Source organism: Caloenas nicobarica, chromosome 36 (genome assembly GCF_036013445.1).
Source record: "Caloenas nicobarica isolate bCalNic1 chromosome 36, bCalNic1.hap1, whole genome shotgun sequence".
NCBI classification, from domain to species: domain Eukaryota; kingdom Metazoa; phylum Chordata; class Aves; order Columbiformes; family Columbidae; genus Caloenas; species Caloenas nicobarica.
Genome location: NC_088280.1, coordinates 1,287,759 through 1,303,738, shown reverse-complemented (window position 1 = coordinate 1,303,738; position 15,980 = coordinate 1,287,759). Strand labels below are relative to the sequence as shown.

The following is a 15,980-nucleotide window of genomic DNA, read 5'->3' as shown; positions in this document are numbered from 1 at the left end:
GGCCTTGGGGACACCAGAGGGACAGGGGGACATCCTGTCGGCTTGGGGACATGGGGACACCAGGGGGCAGGGGGACGTCCTGTGGGCCTGGGGACACCAGAGGGGCAGGGGGACATTGTGTGGGCTTGGGGACATGGGGACACCAGGGGGCCGGGGGACCTCCTGTGGGCTTGGGGACACCAAGGGGGGCAGGGGGACATTGTGTGGGCTTGGGGACACCAGAGGGGCAGGGGAACATCCTGTGGCCTTGGGGACATGGGGACACCAGAGGGGCAGGGGGACATTCTGTGGGCTTGGGGACATGGGGACACCAGAGGGGCAGGGGGACACCAGAGGGCTGGGGGACATCCTGTGGGCTTGGGGACATGGGGATACTGGGGGGTGTGGGGATGTCCTGTGGGCTTGGGGACACCAGAGGGGCAGGGGGACATTCTGTGGGCTTGGGGACACGGGGACACTAGGGGGCTGGGGGACATCCTGTGGCCTTGGGGACACCAGAGGGGCAGGGGGACATCCTGTGGGCCTGGGGACACCAGAGGGGCAGGGGGACATCCTGTCGGCTTGGGGACATGGGGACACTAGGGGCCTGGGGGACATCCTGTGGCCTTGGGGACACCAGAGGGACAGAGGGACATCCTGTGGGCCTGGGGACACCAGAGGGGCAGGGGGACATCCTGTCGGCTTGGGGACATGGGGACACCAGGGGGCTGGGGGACATTGTGTGGCCTTGGGGACACCAGAGGGGCAGGGGGACATCCCGTGGCCTGGGGACATGGGGACACCAGAGGGGCAGGGGGACATTGTGTGGGCCTGGGGACACCAGAGGGGCAGGGGGACATTGTGTGGCCTTGGGGACACCAGAGGGGCAGGGGGACATCCTGTGGGCTTGGGGACACCAGAGGGGCAGGGGGACATTGTGTGGCCTTGGGGACACCAAAGGGGCAGGGGGACATCCTGTGGGCCTGGGGACATGGGGACACCAGGGGGCAGGGGGACATTGTGTGGCCTTGGGGACACCAGAGGGGCAGGGGGACATCCTGTGGGCTTGGGGACATGGGGATACTGGGGGGCGCGGGGACATCGTGTGGTAGTGGGGACATCGTGTGGGTGTGGGCACATGGGGACAGGAGAGGGTGGGGACGTTGTGTGGGCATGGGGACGTTTCGTGGGCTTGGGGACAAGGGGGCATGGGGGTGTCCTGTGGGCGTGGGGACATTGTGTGGGCTTGGGGACATGGGGACACCAGGCGGCTGGGGGACATTGTGTGGGCTTGGGGACACAGGGACACCATGGGGTGGAGGGATGTGGGGACATCATGTGGGCTTGGGGACATGGGGACAACCAAGGGGCTGGGGGGACACTGTGGGCTTGGGGACACCATGGGGACATGGGGAAATCGTGTGGGCTTGGGGACACGGGGACAGCAGAGGGTGGGGGGACACTGTGTGGACGTGGGGATGGCACAGCGGCTTGGGGACACTGCAGGGCTTGGGGACATCGTGTGGGCTTGGGGACACGGACACCGGGGCGGGGGGGACATCGTGTGGGTGTGGGGATGAGGGGGCAGGGGGACGTGGGGACACCGAATCGTCAGGGGAATGGGGACACCACGTGGGCGTGGGGACAGCGTGGGGACACTGGACAGGGCGGGGAGGGCGCTGCTCTGTTGGGCAGTGTCACCCCTGGGTGCTGATGTCCCCAGTGGGTGCCAGTGTCACCCTGCGGATGTTGATGTCCCCACCGTGGGTGCTGCTGTCCCTTCTGGGTGCTGCTGTCACCCTGTGGGTGCTGATGTCCCCACCATGGGTGCTGATGTCCCTTCTGGGTGCTGCTGTCACCCTGTGGGTGCTGATGTCCCCACCATGGGTACTGGTGTCCCCACTATGGGTGCTGCTGTCACCTTGTGGGTGCTGATGTCACCCTATGGGTGCTGAGATTCTCTGTGGGTGCTGATGTCCCCAACATGGGTGCTGGTGTCACCCTGGGCACTGATGTCCCCCGGGGATGCTGCTGTCACCCTGTGGGTGCTGGTGTCACCCTGTGGGTGCTGATGTCCCCACTATGGGTGCTGCTGTCACCCTGTGGGTGCTGGTGTCACCCTGTGGGTGCTGATGTCCCCACTATGGGTGCTGCTGTCACCCTGTGGGTACTGATGTCCCCACCATGGGTGCTGGTGTCCCTTGGGGATGCTGCTGTCACCCTGTGGGTGCTGATGTCCCCAGTATGGGTACTGGTGTCCCCACTATGGCTGCTGGTGTCACCCTGTGGGTGCTGATGTCACCCTATGGGTGCTGAGATTCTCTGTGGGTGCTGATGTCCCCACCATGGGTGCTGGTGTCCCTTCTGGGTGCTGCTGTCACCCTGTGAGTGCTGGTGTCACCCTGTGGGTGCTGATGTCCCCACTATGGGTGCTGGTGTCACCCTGTGAGTGCTGGTGTCACCCTGTGGGTGCTGATGTCCCCACTATGGGTGCTGCTGTCACCCTGTGAGTGCTGGTGTCCCCTGGGCACTGTTGTCACCCTGTGGGTGCTGATGTCCCCACCATGGGTGCTGGTGTCCCTTCTGGGTGCTGCTGTCACCCTGTGGGTGCTGATGTCCCCACTATGGGTGCTGCCGTCCCCCGTGGTCACCCATGTCCCCGTGTCCCCAGGTGCTGGGTGACGACGCGGCGCGGGAGCTTTGCCTGCGCTTCGCCGACATGGAGTGCAAGCTGGGGGAGGTGGATCGCGCCCGCGCCATCTACACCTACTGCGCCCAGATCTGCGACCCCCGCGTGAGCACCCATGGGTGGGGGGCACCCAACGGTGGGGGGCACCCAAGGGTTGGGGGGGACACACACACCCCCCCCAGTTTGGGGGGACATGGGGGGGGACACAAGCCAGGGGAGGTGGATCACACCGGCGCCATCTACACCTACTGCGCCCAGATCTGCGACCCCCGCGTGAGCACCCATGGGTGGGGGCACCCAAGGGTGGGGGGCACCCAAGGGTTGGGGGACACACACACACAGCCCCCAGTTTGGGGGGACATGGGGGGGGACACAAGCCGGGGGAGGTGGATCGCGCCCGCGCCATCTACACCTACTGCGCCCAGATCTGCGACCCCCGCGTGAGCACCCATGGGTGGGGGGCACCCAAGGGTGGGGACACACACACACACCCCCCAGTTTGGGGGGACATGGGTGGGGACACAAGCCGGGGGAGGTGGATCGCGTCCGCGCCATCTACACCTACTGCGCCCAGATCTGCGACCCCCGCGTGAGCACCCATGGGTGGGGGCACCCAAGGGTGGGGGGGACACCCAGGGGTGGGGGGTAGTGGGGTGCCAGGGATGTTGCCATGGCCACATGGGTGCCCAGTGCCAGGGGTGTCCCCAGGGACACCCCCAGTGTCTGGGATGTCCCTGGAACCACGTGAGTGCCCAGTGTTGGGGTGTCCCCAGTGTCAGGAGTGTCCCCAGCATCAGGGGTGTCCCCAATGTCGGGGTGTCCCCAGTGTCAGGGGTGTCCCCAATGTCAGAGGTGTCCCCAGCATCAGGGGTGTCCCCAGTGTTGGGGTGTCCCCAATGTCAGAGGTGTCCCCAATGTCGGGGTGTCCCCAGTGTCGGGGTGTCCCCAGCGTCAGGGGTGTCCCCAGCGTCAGGGGTGTCCCCAATGTCAGGAGTGTCCCCAATGTCAGGGGTGTCCCCAATGTCAGAGGTGTCCCCAGTGTCAGAGGTGTCCCCAGCGTCAGGGGTGTCCCCAATGTCAGGAGTGTCCCCAATGTCAGGGGTGTCCCCAATGTCAGAGGTGTCCCCAGTGTTGGGGTGTCCCCAGTGTCAGGGGTGTCCCCAATGTCAGAGGTGTCCCCAGTGTCAGAGGTGTCCCCAGCGTCAGGGGTGTCCCCAATGTCAGGAGTGTCCCCAATGTCAGGGGTGTCCCCAATGTCAGAGCTGTCCCCAGTGTTGGGGTGTCCCCAGTGTCAGGGGTGTCCCCAATGTCGGGGTGTCCCCTGTGCCAGGGGTGTCCCCAATGCCAGAGGTGTCCCCTGTGCCAGGGGTGTCCCCAGTGTCAGAGGTGTCCCCAGTTTTGGGGTGTCCCCAATGTCAGAGGTGTCCCCAGCATCAGGGTTGTCCCCAATGTCAGGGGTGTCCCCAGTGCCCGAGGTGTCCCCTGTGTCAGGAGTGTCCCCAATGTCAGGGGTGTCCCCAATGTCAGAGGTGTCCCCAGTGTTGGGGTGTCCCCAATGTCAGGAGTGTCCCCAATGTCAGAGGTGTCCCCAGTGTTGGGGTGTCCCCAGCGTCAGGGGTGTCCCCAATGTCGGGGTGTCCCCTGTGCCAGGGGTGTCCCCAATGCCAGAGGTGTCCCCTGTGCCAGGGGTGTCCCCAATGTCAGAGGTGTCCCCAGTTTTGGGGTGTCCCCAATGTCAGAGGTGTCCCCAGCATCAGGGTTGTCCCCAATGTCAGGGTGTCCCCAATGTCAGAGGTGTCCCCAGCATCAGGGGTGTCCCCAGTGTCGGGGTGTCCCCAATGTCAGGGGTGTCCCCAATGTCAGAGGTGTCCCCAATGTTGGGGTGTCCCCAATGTCAGGACTGTCCCCAATGTCGGGGTGTCCCCAATGTCGGGGTGTCCCCAATGTCAGAGGTGTCCCCAATGTCAGGAGTGTCCCCAATGTCGGAGTGTCCCCAATGTCAGGGGTGTCCCCAGTCTTGGGGTGTCCCCAATCTTGGGGTGTCCCCAGTGTCGGGGTGTCCCTAATGTCAGGGCTGTCCCCAATGTTGGGGTGTCCCCTGTGCCAGGGGTGTCCCCAATACAAGGGATGTCCCCAGGGCCATGGGGTGCACCTGGTGACAGGAACGTCCCCAATACAAGGGATGTCCCCAGTGCCAGGCTGCCCCCAGAGCTCTGCGTGTCCCCTCATGGTGTCCCCTGTCCCCACATCATGGGGCCACTCTGGCAGACTTGGGTGTCCCTGTGTCCCCACTGTCCCCTCATGTCCCCTGTGCCAGATCACAGGCACATTCTGGCAGACGCGGGTGTCCCCGTGTCCCCCGATGTCCCCTGGTGTCCCCTGATGTCCCCCTGTCCCCAGATCACGGGCACGTTCTGGCAGACACGGGTGTCCCTGTGTCCCCCTGTCTCCTCGTGTCCCCCTGTCCCCTCATATCCCCGTGTCCCCTGTCCCCAGATCACGGGCACATTCTGGCAGACGCGGGTGTCCCCATGTCCCTCACTGTCCCCTCATGTCCCATGTCCCCACTGTCCCCTCATGTCCCCGTGTCCCCTGTCCCCAGATCACAGGCACGTTCTGGCAGACGTGGGTGTCCCCGTGTCCCCCACTGTCCCCTCATGTCCCCTGTCCCCACTGTCCCCTCATGTCCCCCATGTCCCTTGTCCCCAGATCACGGGCACGTTCTGGCAGACGCGGGTGTCCCCGTGTCCCCCGATGTCCCCTGGTGTCCCCTGATGTCCCTCTGTCCCCAGATCACGGGCACGTTCTGGCAGACACGGGTATCCCCATGTCCCCTGCTGTCCCCCAATGTCCCTGTGTCCCCTGTCCCCAGATCACAGGCACGTTCTGGCAGACGCGGGTGTCTCCGTGTCCTCTGCTGTCCCCTCATGTCCCACGTTCCCACTGTCCCCTCCTGTCCCCGTGTCCCCTGTCCCCAGATCACGGGCACGTTCTGGCAGCCGCGGGTGTCCCCATGTCCCCTGCTGTCCCCTGCTGTCCCCATGTCCCCTGTCCCCAGATCACGGGCACGTTCTGGCAGACGCGGGTGTCCCCGTGTCCCCCGATGTCCCCTGGTGTCCCCTGATGTCCCCCTGTCCCCAGATCATGGGCACATTCTGGCAGACGTGGGTGTCCCCATGTCCCCTGCTGTCCCCTCATGTCCCATGTCCCCACTGTCCCCCAATGTCCCTGTGTCCCCTGTCCCCAGATCACAGGCACGTTCTGGCAGCCGTGGGTGTCCCCGTGTCCCCTGCTGTCCCCATGTCCCCTGTCCCCAGATCACGGGCATGTTCTGGCAGATGCGGGTGTCCCCATGTCCCCCTGTCCCCTCATGTCCCCGGTGTCCCCTGTCCCCAGATCACGGGTACGTTCTGGCAGACATGGGTGTCCCCGTGTCCCCCACTGTCCCCTCACGTCCCATGTCCCCACTGTCCCCTCATGTCCCCCATGTCCCTTGTCCCCAGATCACGGGCACATTCTGGCAGACGCGGGTGTCCCCGTGTCCCTGTGTCCCCTGATGTCCCCGTGTCCCCTGTCCCCAGATCACGGGCACGTTCTGGCAGACGCGGGTGTCCCCATGTCCCCACTGTCCCCTCATGTCCCCGTGTCCCCTGTCCCCAGATCACGGGCACCTTCTGGCAGCCGTGGGTGTCCCCATGTCACCACTGTCCCTTCATGTCCCTGTGTCCCCTGTCCCCAGATCACAGGCACGTTCTAGCAGCTGCGGGTGTCCCCGTGTCCCCTGCTGTCCCCATGTCCCCTGTCCCCAGATCACGGGCACGTTCTGGCAGACGCGGGTGTCCCCATGTCCCCACTGTCCCCTCATGTCCCTGTGTCCCCTGTCCCCAGATCACAGGCACGTTCTAGCAGACACGGGTGTCCCCATGTCCCTGTGTCCCCTCATGTCCCCGTGTCCCCTGTCCCCAGATCACGGGCACGTTCTGGCAGACGCGGGTGTCCCCTGCTGTCCCCTGATGTCCCCGTGTCCCCTGTCCCCAGATCACGGGCACGTTCTGGCAGACGTGGAAGGAGTTCGAGATCCGCCACGGGAACGAGGACACGATCCGGGAGCTGCTGCGCATCAAGCGCAGCGTCCAGGCCACCTACAACACCCAGGTCAACTTCATGGCCTCGCAGATGCTCAAGGCCCACGGCAGCGGCACCGGTCAGTGGGGCACCCATGGGTGCTGGGGGCGCTGAGAGGGTGGGGAGCACCCATGGGTGCTGGGGGCACCCAGGGGTGGTAGGGACACTTGGGAGAGAGGAGCACCCATGGGTGCTGGGAGCAGCGACAGGTGCTGGTCTATGGCAACATCAGTGGCACCCATGGGTGCTGGGGGCGCTGAGAGGGTGGGGAGCACCCGTGGGTGCTGGGGGGCACCCATGGGTGCTGGGGGCACTCACAGAGCCATAGGGATCACCCATGGGTGCTGGGGAGTGAGTGCGGGGAGGACCCACAGGCAGTGGGGTGTTGGCAGCACCCATGGGTGCTGGGGGGAACCCAGGGGTGGTAGCGACACTTGGGAGAGAGGAGCACCCATGGGTGCTGGGGGCACCCGGGGGTGGTAGCGACACTTGGGAGAGAGGAGCACCCATGGGTGCTGGGAGCAGCGGCAGGTGCTGGTCTATGGCAACATCAGTGGCACCCATGGGTGCTGGGGGCGCTGAGAGGGTGGGGAGCACCCATGGGTGCTGGGGGGCACCCAGGGGTGGTAGCGACACTTGGGAGAGAGGAGCACCCATGGGTGCTGGGGGCACTGAGAGGGTGGGGAGCACCCGTGGGTGCTGGGGGGCACCCATGGGTGCTGGGGGCACTCACAGAGCCATAGGGATCACCCATGGGTGCTGGGGAGTGAGTGCGGGGAGGACCCACAGGCAGTGGGGTGTTGGCAGCACCCATGGGTGCTGGGGGGCACCCAGGGGTGGTAGCGACACTTGGGAGAGAGGAGCACCCATGGGTGCTGGGGGCAGCGACAGGTGCTGGTCTATGGCAACATCAGTGGCACCCATGGGTGCTGGGGGCGCTGAGAGGGTGGGGAGCACCCGTGGGTGCTGGGGGGCACCCATGGGTGCTGGGGGCACTCACAGAGCCATAGGGATCACCCATGGGTGCTGGGGGCACTGAGAGGATGGGGAGCACCCATGGGTGCTGGGGAGTGAGTGCAGGGAGGACCCACCGGCAGTGGGGTGTTGGGAGCACCCATGGGTGCTGGGGGACTCTCAGAGCAGCTACAGGTGGTGGTCTATGGCAACAGCAACACCAGTGGCACCCATGGGTGCTATGGGCACCCGCCAAGGTGGGGAAGGAGCTCCAGGTGCTGGAGGCACCTGTGGCTGTTGGGGAGCACCCATGGGTGCTGGGGGCACTCACAGGGTGGGGAGCACCCATGGGTGCTGGGACACTCACAGGGTGGGGAGCACCCATGGGTGCTGGGGGCACCTGTGGCTGTTGGGGAGCACCCACGGGTGCTGGGACACTCACAGGATGGGGAGCACCCATGGGTGCTGGGGGCACCTGTGGCTGTTGGGGAGCACCCATGGGTGCTGGGGGCACTCACAGGGTGGGGAGCACCCATGGGTGCTGGGGGCACCCGTGGCTGTTGGGGAGCACCCATGGGTGCTGGGACACTCACAGGATGGGGAGCACCCATGGGTGCTGGGGGCACCCGTGGCTGTGGGGGAGCACCCATGGGTGCTGGGACACTCACAGGATGGGGAGCACCCATGGGTGCTGGGACACTCACAGGTTGGGGAGCACCCATGGGTGCTGGGGGCACCCGTGGCTGTTGGGGAGCACCCATGGGTGCTGGGGGCACCTGTGGCTGTTGGGGAGCACCCATGGGTGCTGGGGCACTCACAGGATGGGGAGCACCCATGGGTGCTGGGGGCACCTGTGGCTGTTGGGGAGCACCCATGGGTGCTGGGGCACTCACAGGATGGGGAGCACCCATGGGTGCTGGGGGCACCCGTGGCTGTCGGGGAGCACCCATGGGTGCTGGGGGCACTCACAGGATGGGGAGCACCCATGGGTGCTGGGACACCCATGGCTGTTGGGGAGCACCCATGGGTGCTGGGACACTCACAGGATGGGGAGCACCCATGGGTGCTGGGGGCACCCGTGGCTGTCGGGGAGCACCCATGGGTGCTGGGACACTCACAGGATGGGGAGCACCCATGGGTGCTGGGGGCACTCACAGGTTGGGGAGCACCCATGGGTGCTGGGGGCACCCGTGGCTGTCGGGGAGCACCCATGGGTGCTGGGACACTCACAGGATGGGGAGCACCCATGGGTGCTGGGGCACCTGTGGCTGTCGGGGAGCACCCATGGGTGCTGGGACACCCATGGCTGTTGGGGAGCACCCATGGGTGCTGGGGCACTCACAGGATGGGGAGCACCCATGGGTGCTGGGACACTCACGGGCTGAGGAGCAGCTCTGGGTGCTGCTGTACAGAGACGGCAGCGGTCGGTGGCCCCCGTGGGTGCCGGGGAGCGGGCGTGGGGAGCACCCATGGGTGTCATTGTCCTCGTCCCCGGTGCCAGAGCTGCCCGGGGCGGGGGGGGCGCTGTGGGTGCTGTGTCCCGGTGTCACTGTCACCCTGGGCAGAGCGGGGCCGGCCCTGGCTGCTGGTGTCACTGTCACTGTCACTGTCACTGTCCCCAGTTTTGGACGCGCCTCCCGGGCACTGTGGGTGTCTGTGGGTGGTGGTGTCACTGTCACTGTCACTGTCACTGTCCCCAGTTTTGGACGCGCCTCCCGGGCACCGTGGGTGTCTGTGGGTGGTATTGTCATTGTCATTGTCACTGTCACTGTCCTGAGTTCCGGACGGTCCCCCGGGCACTGTGGGTGTCTGTGGGTGCTGGTGTCACTGTCATTGTCATTGTCACCGTCATTGTCACTGTCACTGTCATTGTCACTGTCCCCAGTTTTGGACGTGCCTCCCGGGCACTGTGGGTGTCTGTGGGTGGTGGTGTCACTGTCACTGTCATTGTCACTGTCACTGTCGCTGTCCCGAGTTCCGGACGGTCCCCCGGGCACTGTGGGTGTCTGTGGGTGGTATTGTCACTGTCATTGTCACTGTCATTGTCACTGTCCTGAGTTCCAGACGGTCCCCCGGGCACTGTGGGTGTCTGTGGGTGCTGGTGTCACTGTCACTGTCATTGTCATTGTCACTGTCACTGTCACTGTCCCCAGTTTTGGACGCACCTCCCGGGCACTGTGGGTGTCTGTGGGTGCTGGTGTCACTGTCATTGTCACTGTCACTGTCACTGTCGCTGTCCCGAATTCCGGACGGTCCCCCGGGCACTGCGGTTGTCTGTGGGTGCTGGTGTCACTGTCACTGTCATTGTCACTGTCATTGTCATTGTCCCCAGTTTTGGACGCGCCTCCCGGGCACTGTGGGTGTCTGTGGGTGGTATTGTCATTGTCATTGTCATTGTCACTGTCACTGTCCTGAGTTCCGGACGGTCCCCTGGGCACTGTGGGTGTCTGTGGGTGGTGGTGTCACTGTCACTGTCATTGTCACTGTCACTGTCGCTGTCCCGAGTTCCGGATGGTCCCCCGGGCACTGCGGTTGTCTGTGGGTGCTGGTGTCACTGTCACTGTCATTGTCCCTGTCATTGTCCCCAGCCGCAGACGGTGGCCCCGGGCAGGGTGTGTGTCTGTGTGTCCGGGGGTGTCGTTGTCATTGTCATTGTCCCTGTGTCCCCAGCCGCGGACGGTGGCCCCGCTGCCCTGGACCAGATGCAGCAGCTCGAGCGCCGCGCGGGGCAGCTGGCGGCCGAGGCCCAAAGGGACCAACCGCGGCCCCAGGGACACGGTGCAGTTCGTCAGGTGGGGACCGTCCCCGCGACCACCCGTCACCCCGACACCCGTCACCCCGACACCCGTCACCCCGACACGCGTCACCCCGACACCCGTCACACCGACACCCGTCACCCCGACACCCGTCACCCCCGACACCTGTCACCCCGACACCCGTCCCCGCGACACCCGTCACCGCGACACCCGTCACCCCGACACGCGTTACCCCGACACCCGTCACCCCGACACCCTCACCTCGACATCCATCACCCCGACACCCGTCACCCCGACACCCGTCACCCCGACACCCGTCCCCACGACATCCATCCACCCGACACCCGTCACCCCGACACCCGTCACCCCGACATCTGTCACCCCGACACCCATTGCCCCGACACCTGTCACCCCAACACGCATCACCCCGACACCCATCGCCCCGACATCTGTCACCCCGACATCTGTCACCCCGACACCCGTCACCCCGACATCTGTCACCCTGACACCCGTCACCCTGACACCCGTCACCACGACATCTGTTACCCCGACATCTGTCACCCTGACACCCGTCACCCCGACACCTGTCACCCCCGTGGGGACACACGTGTCACCTCCCAGGCTCACCCCTGTCACCTCCCTGGGGTCACCCTGTCCCCCACACGGTGTCACCTCTGTCACCTCGTGGTGTCACCGCCCCGCCCTGCCCCCCCATGATTTCCCCTCCCCCCCGCCCCCCCCCTTCCCCCCTCCCCCACTGCCCCCTTCCCCCCCGCCCCTCCCCGTCCCCCTCGCCCCTCCTCCCACCCCCCCCTCCCCTTCCCCTCCCCCCCACCCCTCGCCCCTCCCCCGCCCCTCCCCTCCCCCTCGCCCTTCCCCCACTGCCCCCTCCCCCCGCCCCTCCCCCCTCCCCCACTCCCCCGCCCCTCCCCCTCTCCCCGCCCCTCCCCCCGCCTTCCCCCTCTCCCACCTCCCCCCGCCCCTCCCCCTGCCCCCGCCCCGCCCCTCCCCCTTCCTCCCCGCCCCTCCCCCCCCTCCCCCCGCCCCTCCCCCTCCCCCCCTTCCTCCCACCCCTCCCCCTCCCTCCCGCCTCTCCCCCCCGCCCCTCCCCCTCCCTCCCGCCCCTCCCCCCACCCCTCCCCCCTCCCTCCGCCCCTCCCCCCGCCCCTCCCCCTCCCCCCGCCCCTCCCCCTCCCCCCGCCCCTCCCCCCGCCCCTCCCCCGCTCTGAGCGGGGCCGCAGGGCGGAGCGGGGGGAGGGCTCCGGCCGCCCTGTCCCAACAGGGGAACCCGGACGAGATCGACCTGGGGGACGAGGACGAGGCCGAACCCGACGGTGCGGGGACATCGTGGGGACATCGTGGGGACATCGTGGGGACACAGGGACATCATGGGACATCGTGGGGACATCGTGGGGACACAGGGACACGGGGACATCATGGGGACATCATGGGGACATCGTGGGGACACAGGGACATGGGGCACCATGGGGACATCATGGGGACATGGGGACATCATGGGGGCATCATGGGGACACAGGGACATGGGGGCATCATGGGGACATGGGGACATCATGGGGACATGGGGACATCATGGGGACATCGTGGGGACACAGGGACACGGGAATATCATGGGGGCATCATGGGGACATCATGGGGACACAGGGACATGGGGACACGGGGACATCGTGAGGACATTATGGGGACAGAGGGACATCATGGGGACATCATGGGGACATGGGGACAACATGGGGACGTCATGGGGACACAGGGACATGGGGACATCATGGGGACATGGGGACATCATGGGGACATTATGGGGACAGGGGGACATCATGGGGACATTATGGGGAGGAGTGGGACATTATGGGGACGGGGACATTATGGGGACATCGGGACATCATGGGGACATTATGGGGACAGGGGGACACAGGGACATGGGGACATCATGGGGACGTCATGGGGACATCATGGGGACACAGGGACATGGGGACATCATGGGGACGTCATGGGGACATCATGGGGACACAGGGACATGGGGACATCATGGGGACACAGGGACATCATGGGGACATGAGGACATCATGGGGACACAGGGACATGGGGACATCATGGGGACACGGGGACATCATGAGGACATTATGGGGACAGAATGACGTCATGGGGACACAGGGACACGGGGGCATCATGGGGACATCATGGGGACATGGGGACATCATGGGGACATCATGGGGACAGGGGCGATATGGGGGGACCTGGGGAGGGACGTGGGGACGGGGGGGTGACATGAGGGGGAGGTGGGGATGTGCTGGGGGACAGCGGGGAGGGGGCACAACGGGAGGGAATGGGGACCTGCTCGGGGGGGGGGCAGGAATGTCCCCAGGGTGGGGGTGACGCGGGGACAACGCGGGGCGGGGGACACACACACACACAGGGGGGTGTCCCCAAGGGTTGGGACGGGGGGGGGGGGGTGACGGGGCCACGGGGGTGACACGTGTGTCCCCGCCCCCCCCGTGGCCCCCCAGAGGTGCAGCTGGAGCAGAAGCGCGTCCCGGCCTCGGTCTTCGGGGGGCTCAAGGACGACTGAGCCCCCGGCCCCCCGTGTCCCCCCCCCACAATAAACCCCGTTTTTACGCCGCTCTTCGGTGGCCCCGTTGGTGCTGGGGGGACCCAGGCGTCCCGGGGTGGGGGGGGGGAATGGGCAAAGGGGGACCCAGGCGTCCGGGTGGGGCGGGGGATGGGCAAAGGGGGACCCAGGCGTCCGGGTTGGGGGGGGATGGGCAAAGGGGGACCCAGGCGTCCGGGTGGGGGGGGTGGGGATGGGCAGGCAAAGGGGGACCCAGGCGTCCGGGTGGGGGGGGGGGGGATGGGCAAAGGGGGACCCAGGCGTCCGGGTTGGAGGGGGGGGCATGGGCAAAGGGGGACCCAGGCGTCCGGGGGGAGCACCCAGCACCCGCATCCCCCCACTTTGGGTGCCCCCAGCCCCTCTCGGGGGGGGGGGGCAGCACCCCACATATGTGCCCCCCGCCCCCCTCCCAGGAACTTGACTGCCCCACAGGCACCTTTAAGTTACTTTATTAAGTGACAATGACACGGGGGGGACACATTGCCCCCCCCCCCCCCACAACACCCACCAGCCGTGCGACCCCCCCCCCCCCGCCCCCCCCTCCCCCATATACAGGGGGACACGCCCCCCCCCCCCCCCATGTCCCCATTTGGGGACATTGGCTGGGGGGGGGGGTGGGCAGAGCCAGCAGCACCACGGGGACATTGGGGACATGGGGGGGGGGGGGAGGGGGGGGTGGCACAGGGGACCCCATTGCGGGGGGGGGGACGGACCCTGGTGACTCATGTCCCCCCACCCGGGCGGTGTCACCGTGTCCCCAACCCCGGGGGTGGCAGCAGGGTGGGCTCAGCCCAGGCACGATTGGGGGGGGGGACACACACACAAAGCTCCGTGTCCCCTCTGTCCCCCCCCCCCGCTGTGTCACCCTGTCCCCAAGCGCTGGGGGGGGCGGGGGCACAGCCCAGGCACAAAGTGGGGACCCCCCCATGTCACCCCACTGTCCCCAAACCTTGGGGGACACACACACACACAGGTTGGGGGACACCCCCCCCCCCAAAGGTGTCACCGTGTCCCCAATCCCCTTCTGTGGCTTTTCTGGGGCCGGTGACACCGGGGGACACCCACTGACTGTGCCCCCCCACCGTGTCCCCTCCAGCTGTGTCACCAAGTCCCACCCCCCCCCCCGCCCGGTGTGGCACTGAAGTTGGGGGGGGGGGGGTGACACTTCATGACCCCCCCCCCCACGGTCCTTGTCCCATCCAGCTCTGTCACCCTGTCCCCAAACCCCATGGGGGGTGGGGCACAGGGGTGACATTGGGGGTGGGGGCCAAACTCCTTTTAGCTCTGTGTGCCCCCCCCCCGCAACTTGGGGGTGCTGGTTTCTTGGTGGGGGGGGGGCCCTGGGTGAGGTCCAGCTGTGTCACCCTGTCCCCAAACCTGTCCCCAAGCTTGGGGGGGGGGGGACACCCCCCCCCACCAAGAGAGGTGACACTGGGGTGCTCCCCCCCCTTCACTCCATGTGTCCCCCCCCACCCAGTTTCACGTCCCCCCCATTCCATGTCCCCCCCCCCAGCAATGTCACCGTCCCCAAGCCCTTCACTGGGATGATGGTGACACTGGGCCAGTCACATCTTGGCTGGGGGGGGGGGGGGGGGGGCAGAGATGACAGCCCCTTTGTCCTTGTCCCCCAGACCCCCCCCCCGCCCCCCCCTCACTTGGGGGTGCCGCTTTTCTTGGGGTGGGGGGCTTGCGGGGGGGCCAGGGGTGGCTCTGGATGGTGAAGGCGTCCACGCTCATGGACATGGTCTTGGCCGGGATCTGGCTGAAGCGCTTCTGGTCCGAGTTGTACTTGAAGATGCCCTTGACCATGGGGAGGGGGACGGTGCGGGGCCCCCCCCCCGCCAGGCGCCGCAGCTCGGGGGGTCCCCGGGCTCCAGCGTGTAGAGCGCCCGGAACTGGCAGCCGCCCTCGCGGAACAGGATCAGAAAGTGGTTGGCGCTGCTCTTCTCCACCTCCTGGGGGGGGGGGGTGGGGGGGGGACGAAATTAATGGGGGGGGGGGCACGAAATTAATAGGGGGGACATGAAATTAATGGGGGGACACAATTGCATTGGGGGGACAGCCCAGCCCCTGCTCTTCTCCACCTCCTGGGGGGGGACACGAAATCAATGGGGGGACATGAAATTAATGGGGGGACACGAAATCAATGGGGGGGGGGGACACGAAAATTAATGGGGGGGACACAAAATTAATGGGGGGGCACAAAATTAATGGGGGGACAGGAAATTAATGGGGGGGACATGAAATTAATGGGGGGGAAATGAAATTAATGGGGGACACAATTGCATTGGGGGGACAGCCCAGCCCCTGCTCTTCTCCACCTCCTGGGGGGGCACGAAATTAATGGGAGGGCACGAAATTAATGGGGGGGGCACGAAATTAATGGGGGGGGCATGAAATCAATGGGGGGACACAATTGCATTGGGGGGACACCCCAGCCCCTGCTCTTCTCCAGCTCCTGGGGGGGGCACGAATTTAATGGGGGGACATGAAATTAATGGGGGGACAGGAAATCAATGGGGGGGACACGAAATCAATGGGGGGACACAATTGCATTGGGGGGACAGCCCAACCCCTGCTCTTCTCCACCTCTGGGGGGGCACGAATCAATGGGGGGACACGAAATTAATGGGGGGGGGCACGAAATCAATGGGGGTGGACATGAAATTAATGGGGGGGGACATGAAATCAATGGGGGGACATGAAATTAATGGGGAGGCACAATTGCATTGGGGGGACACCCCAACCCCTGCTCTTCTCCACCTCCTGGGGGGGGGCAGGAAAATTAATGGGGGGGGGCACGAAATTAATGGGGGGGCATGAAATTAATGGGGGGGAAATGAAATTAATGGGG

The 15,980-nt window shown here is 66.0% G+C and overlaps 1 protein-coding gene across 1 annotated transcript in view; it reads left to right on the top strand.

The window, feature by feature from the left end:
• XAB2 (XPA binding protein 2) overlaps positions 1–15,980 on the top strand; it is a 202,005-nt gene that overhangs the window by 25,272 nt on the left and 160,753 nt on the right. The window contains exons 15-19 of the mRNA XM_065654916.1: positions 2,651–2,773; positions 6,707–6,872; positions 10,418–11,098; positions 11,745–11,837; positions 13,026–13,101. Of these exons, the coding sequence (XP_065510988.1) occupies positions 2,651–2,773; positions 6,707–6,872; positions 10,418–11,098; positions 11,745–11,837; positions 13,026–13,087 (1,125 nt within the window). The 3' untranslated portion in view covers positions 13,088–13,101. The remainder of the gene's footprint in view (positions 1–2,650; positions 2,774–6,706; positions 6,873–10,417; positions 11,099–11,744; positions 11,838–13,025; positions 13,102–15,980) is intronic.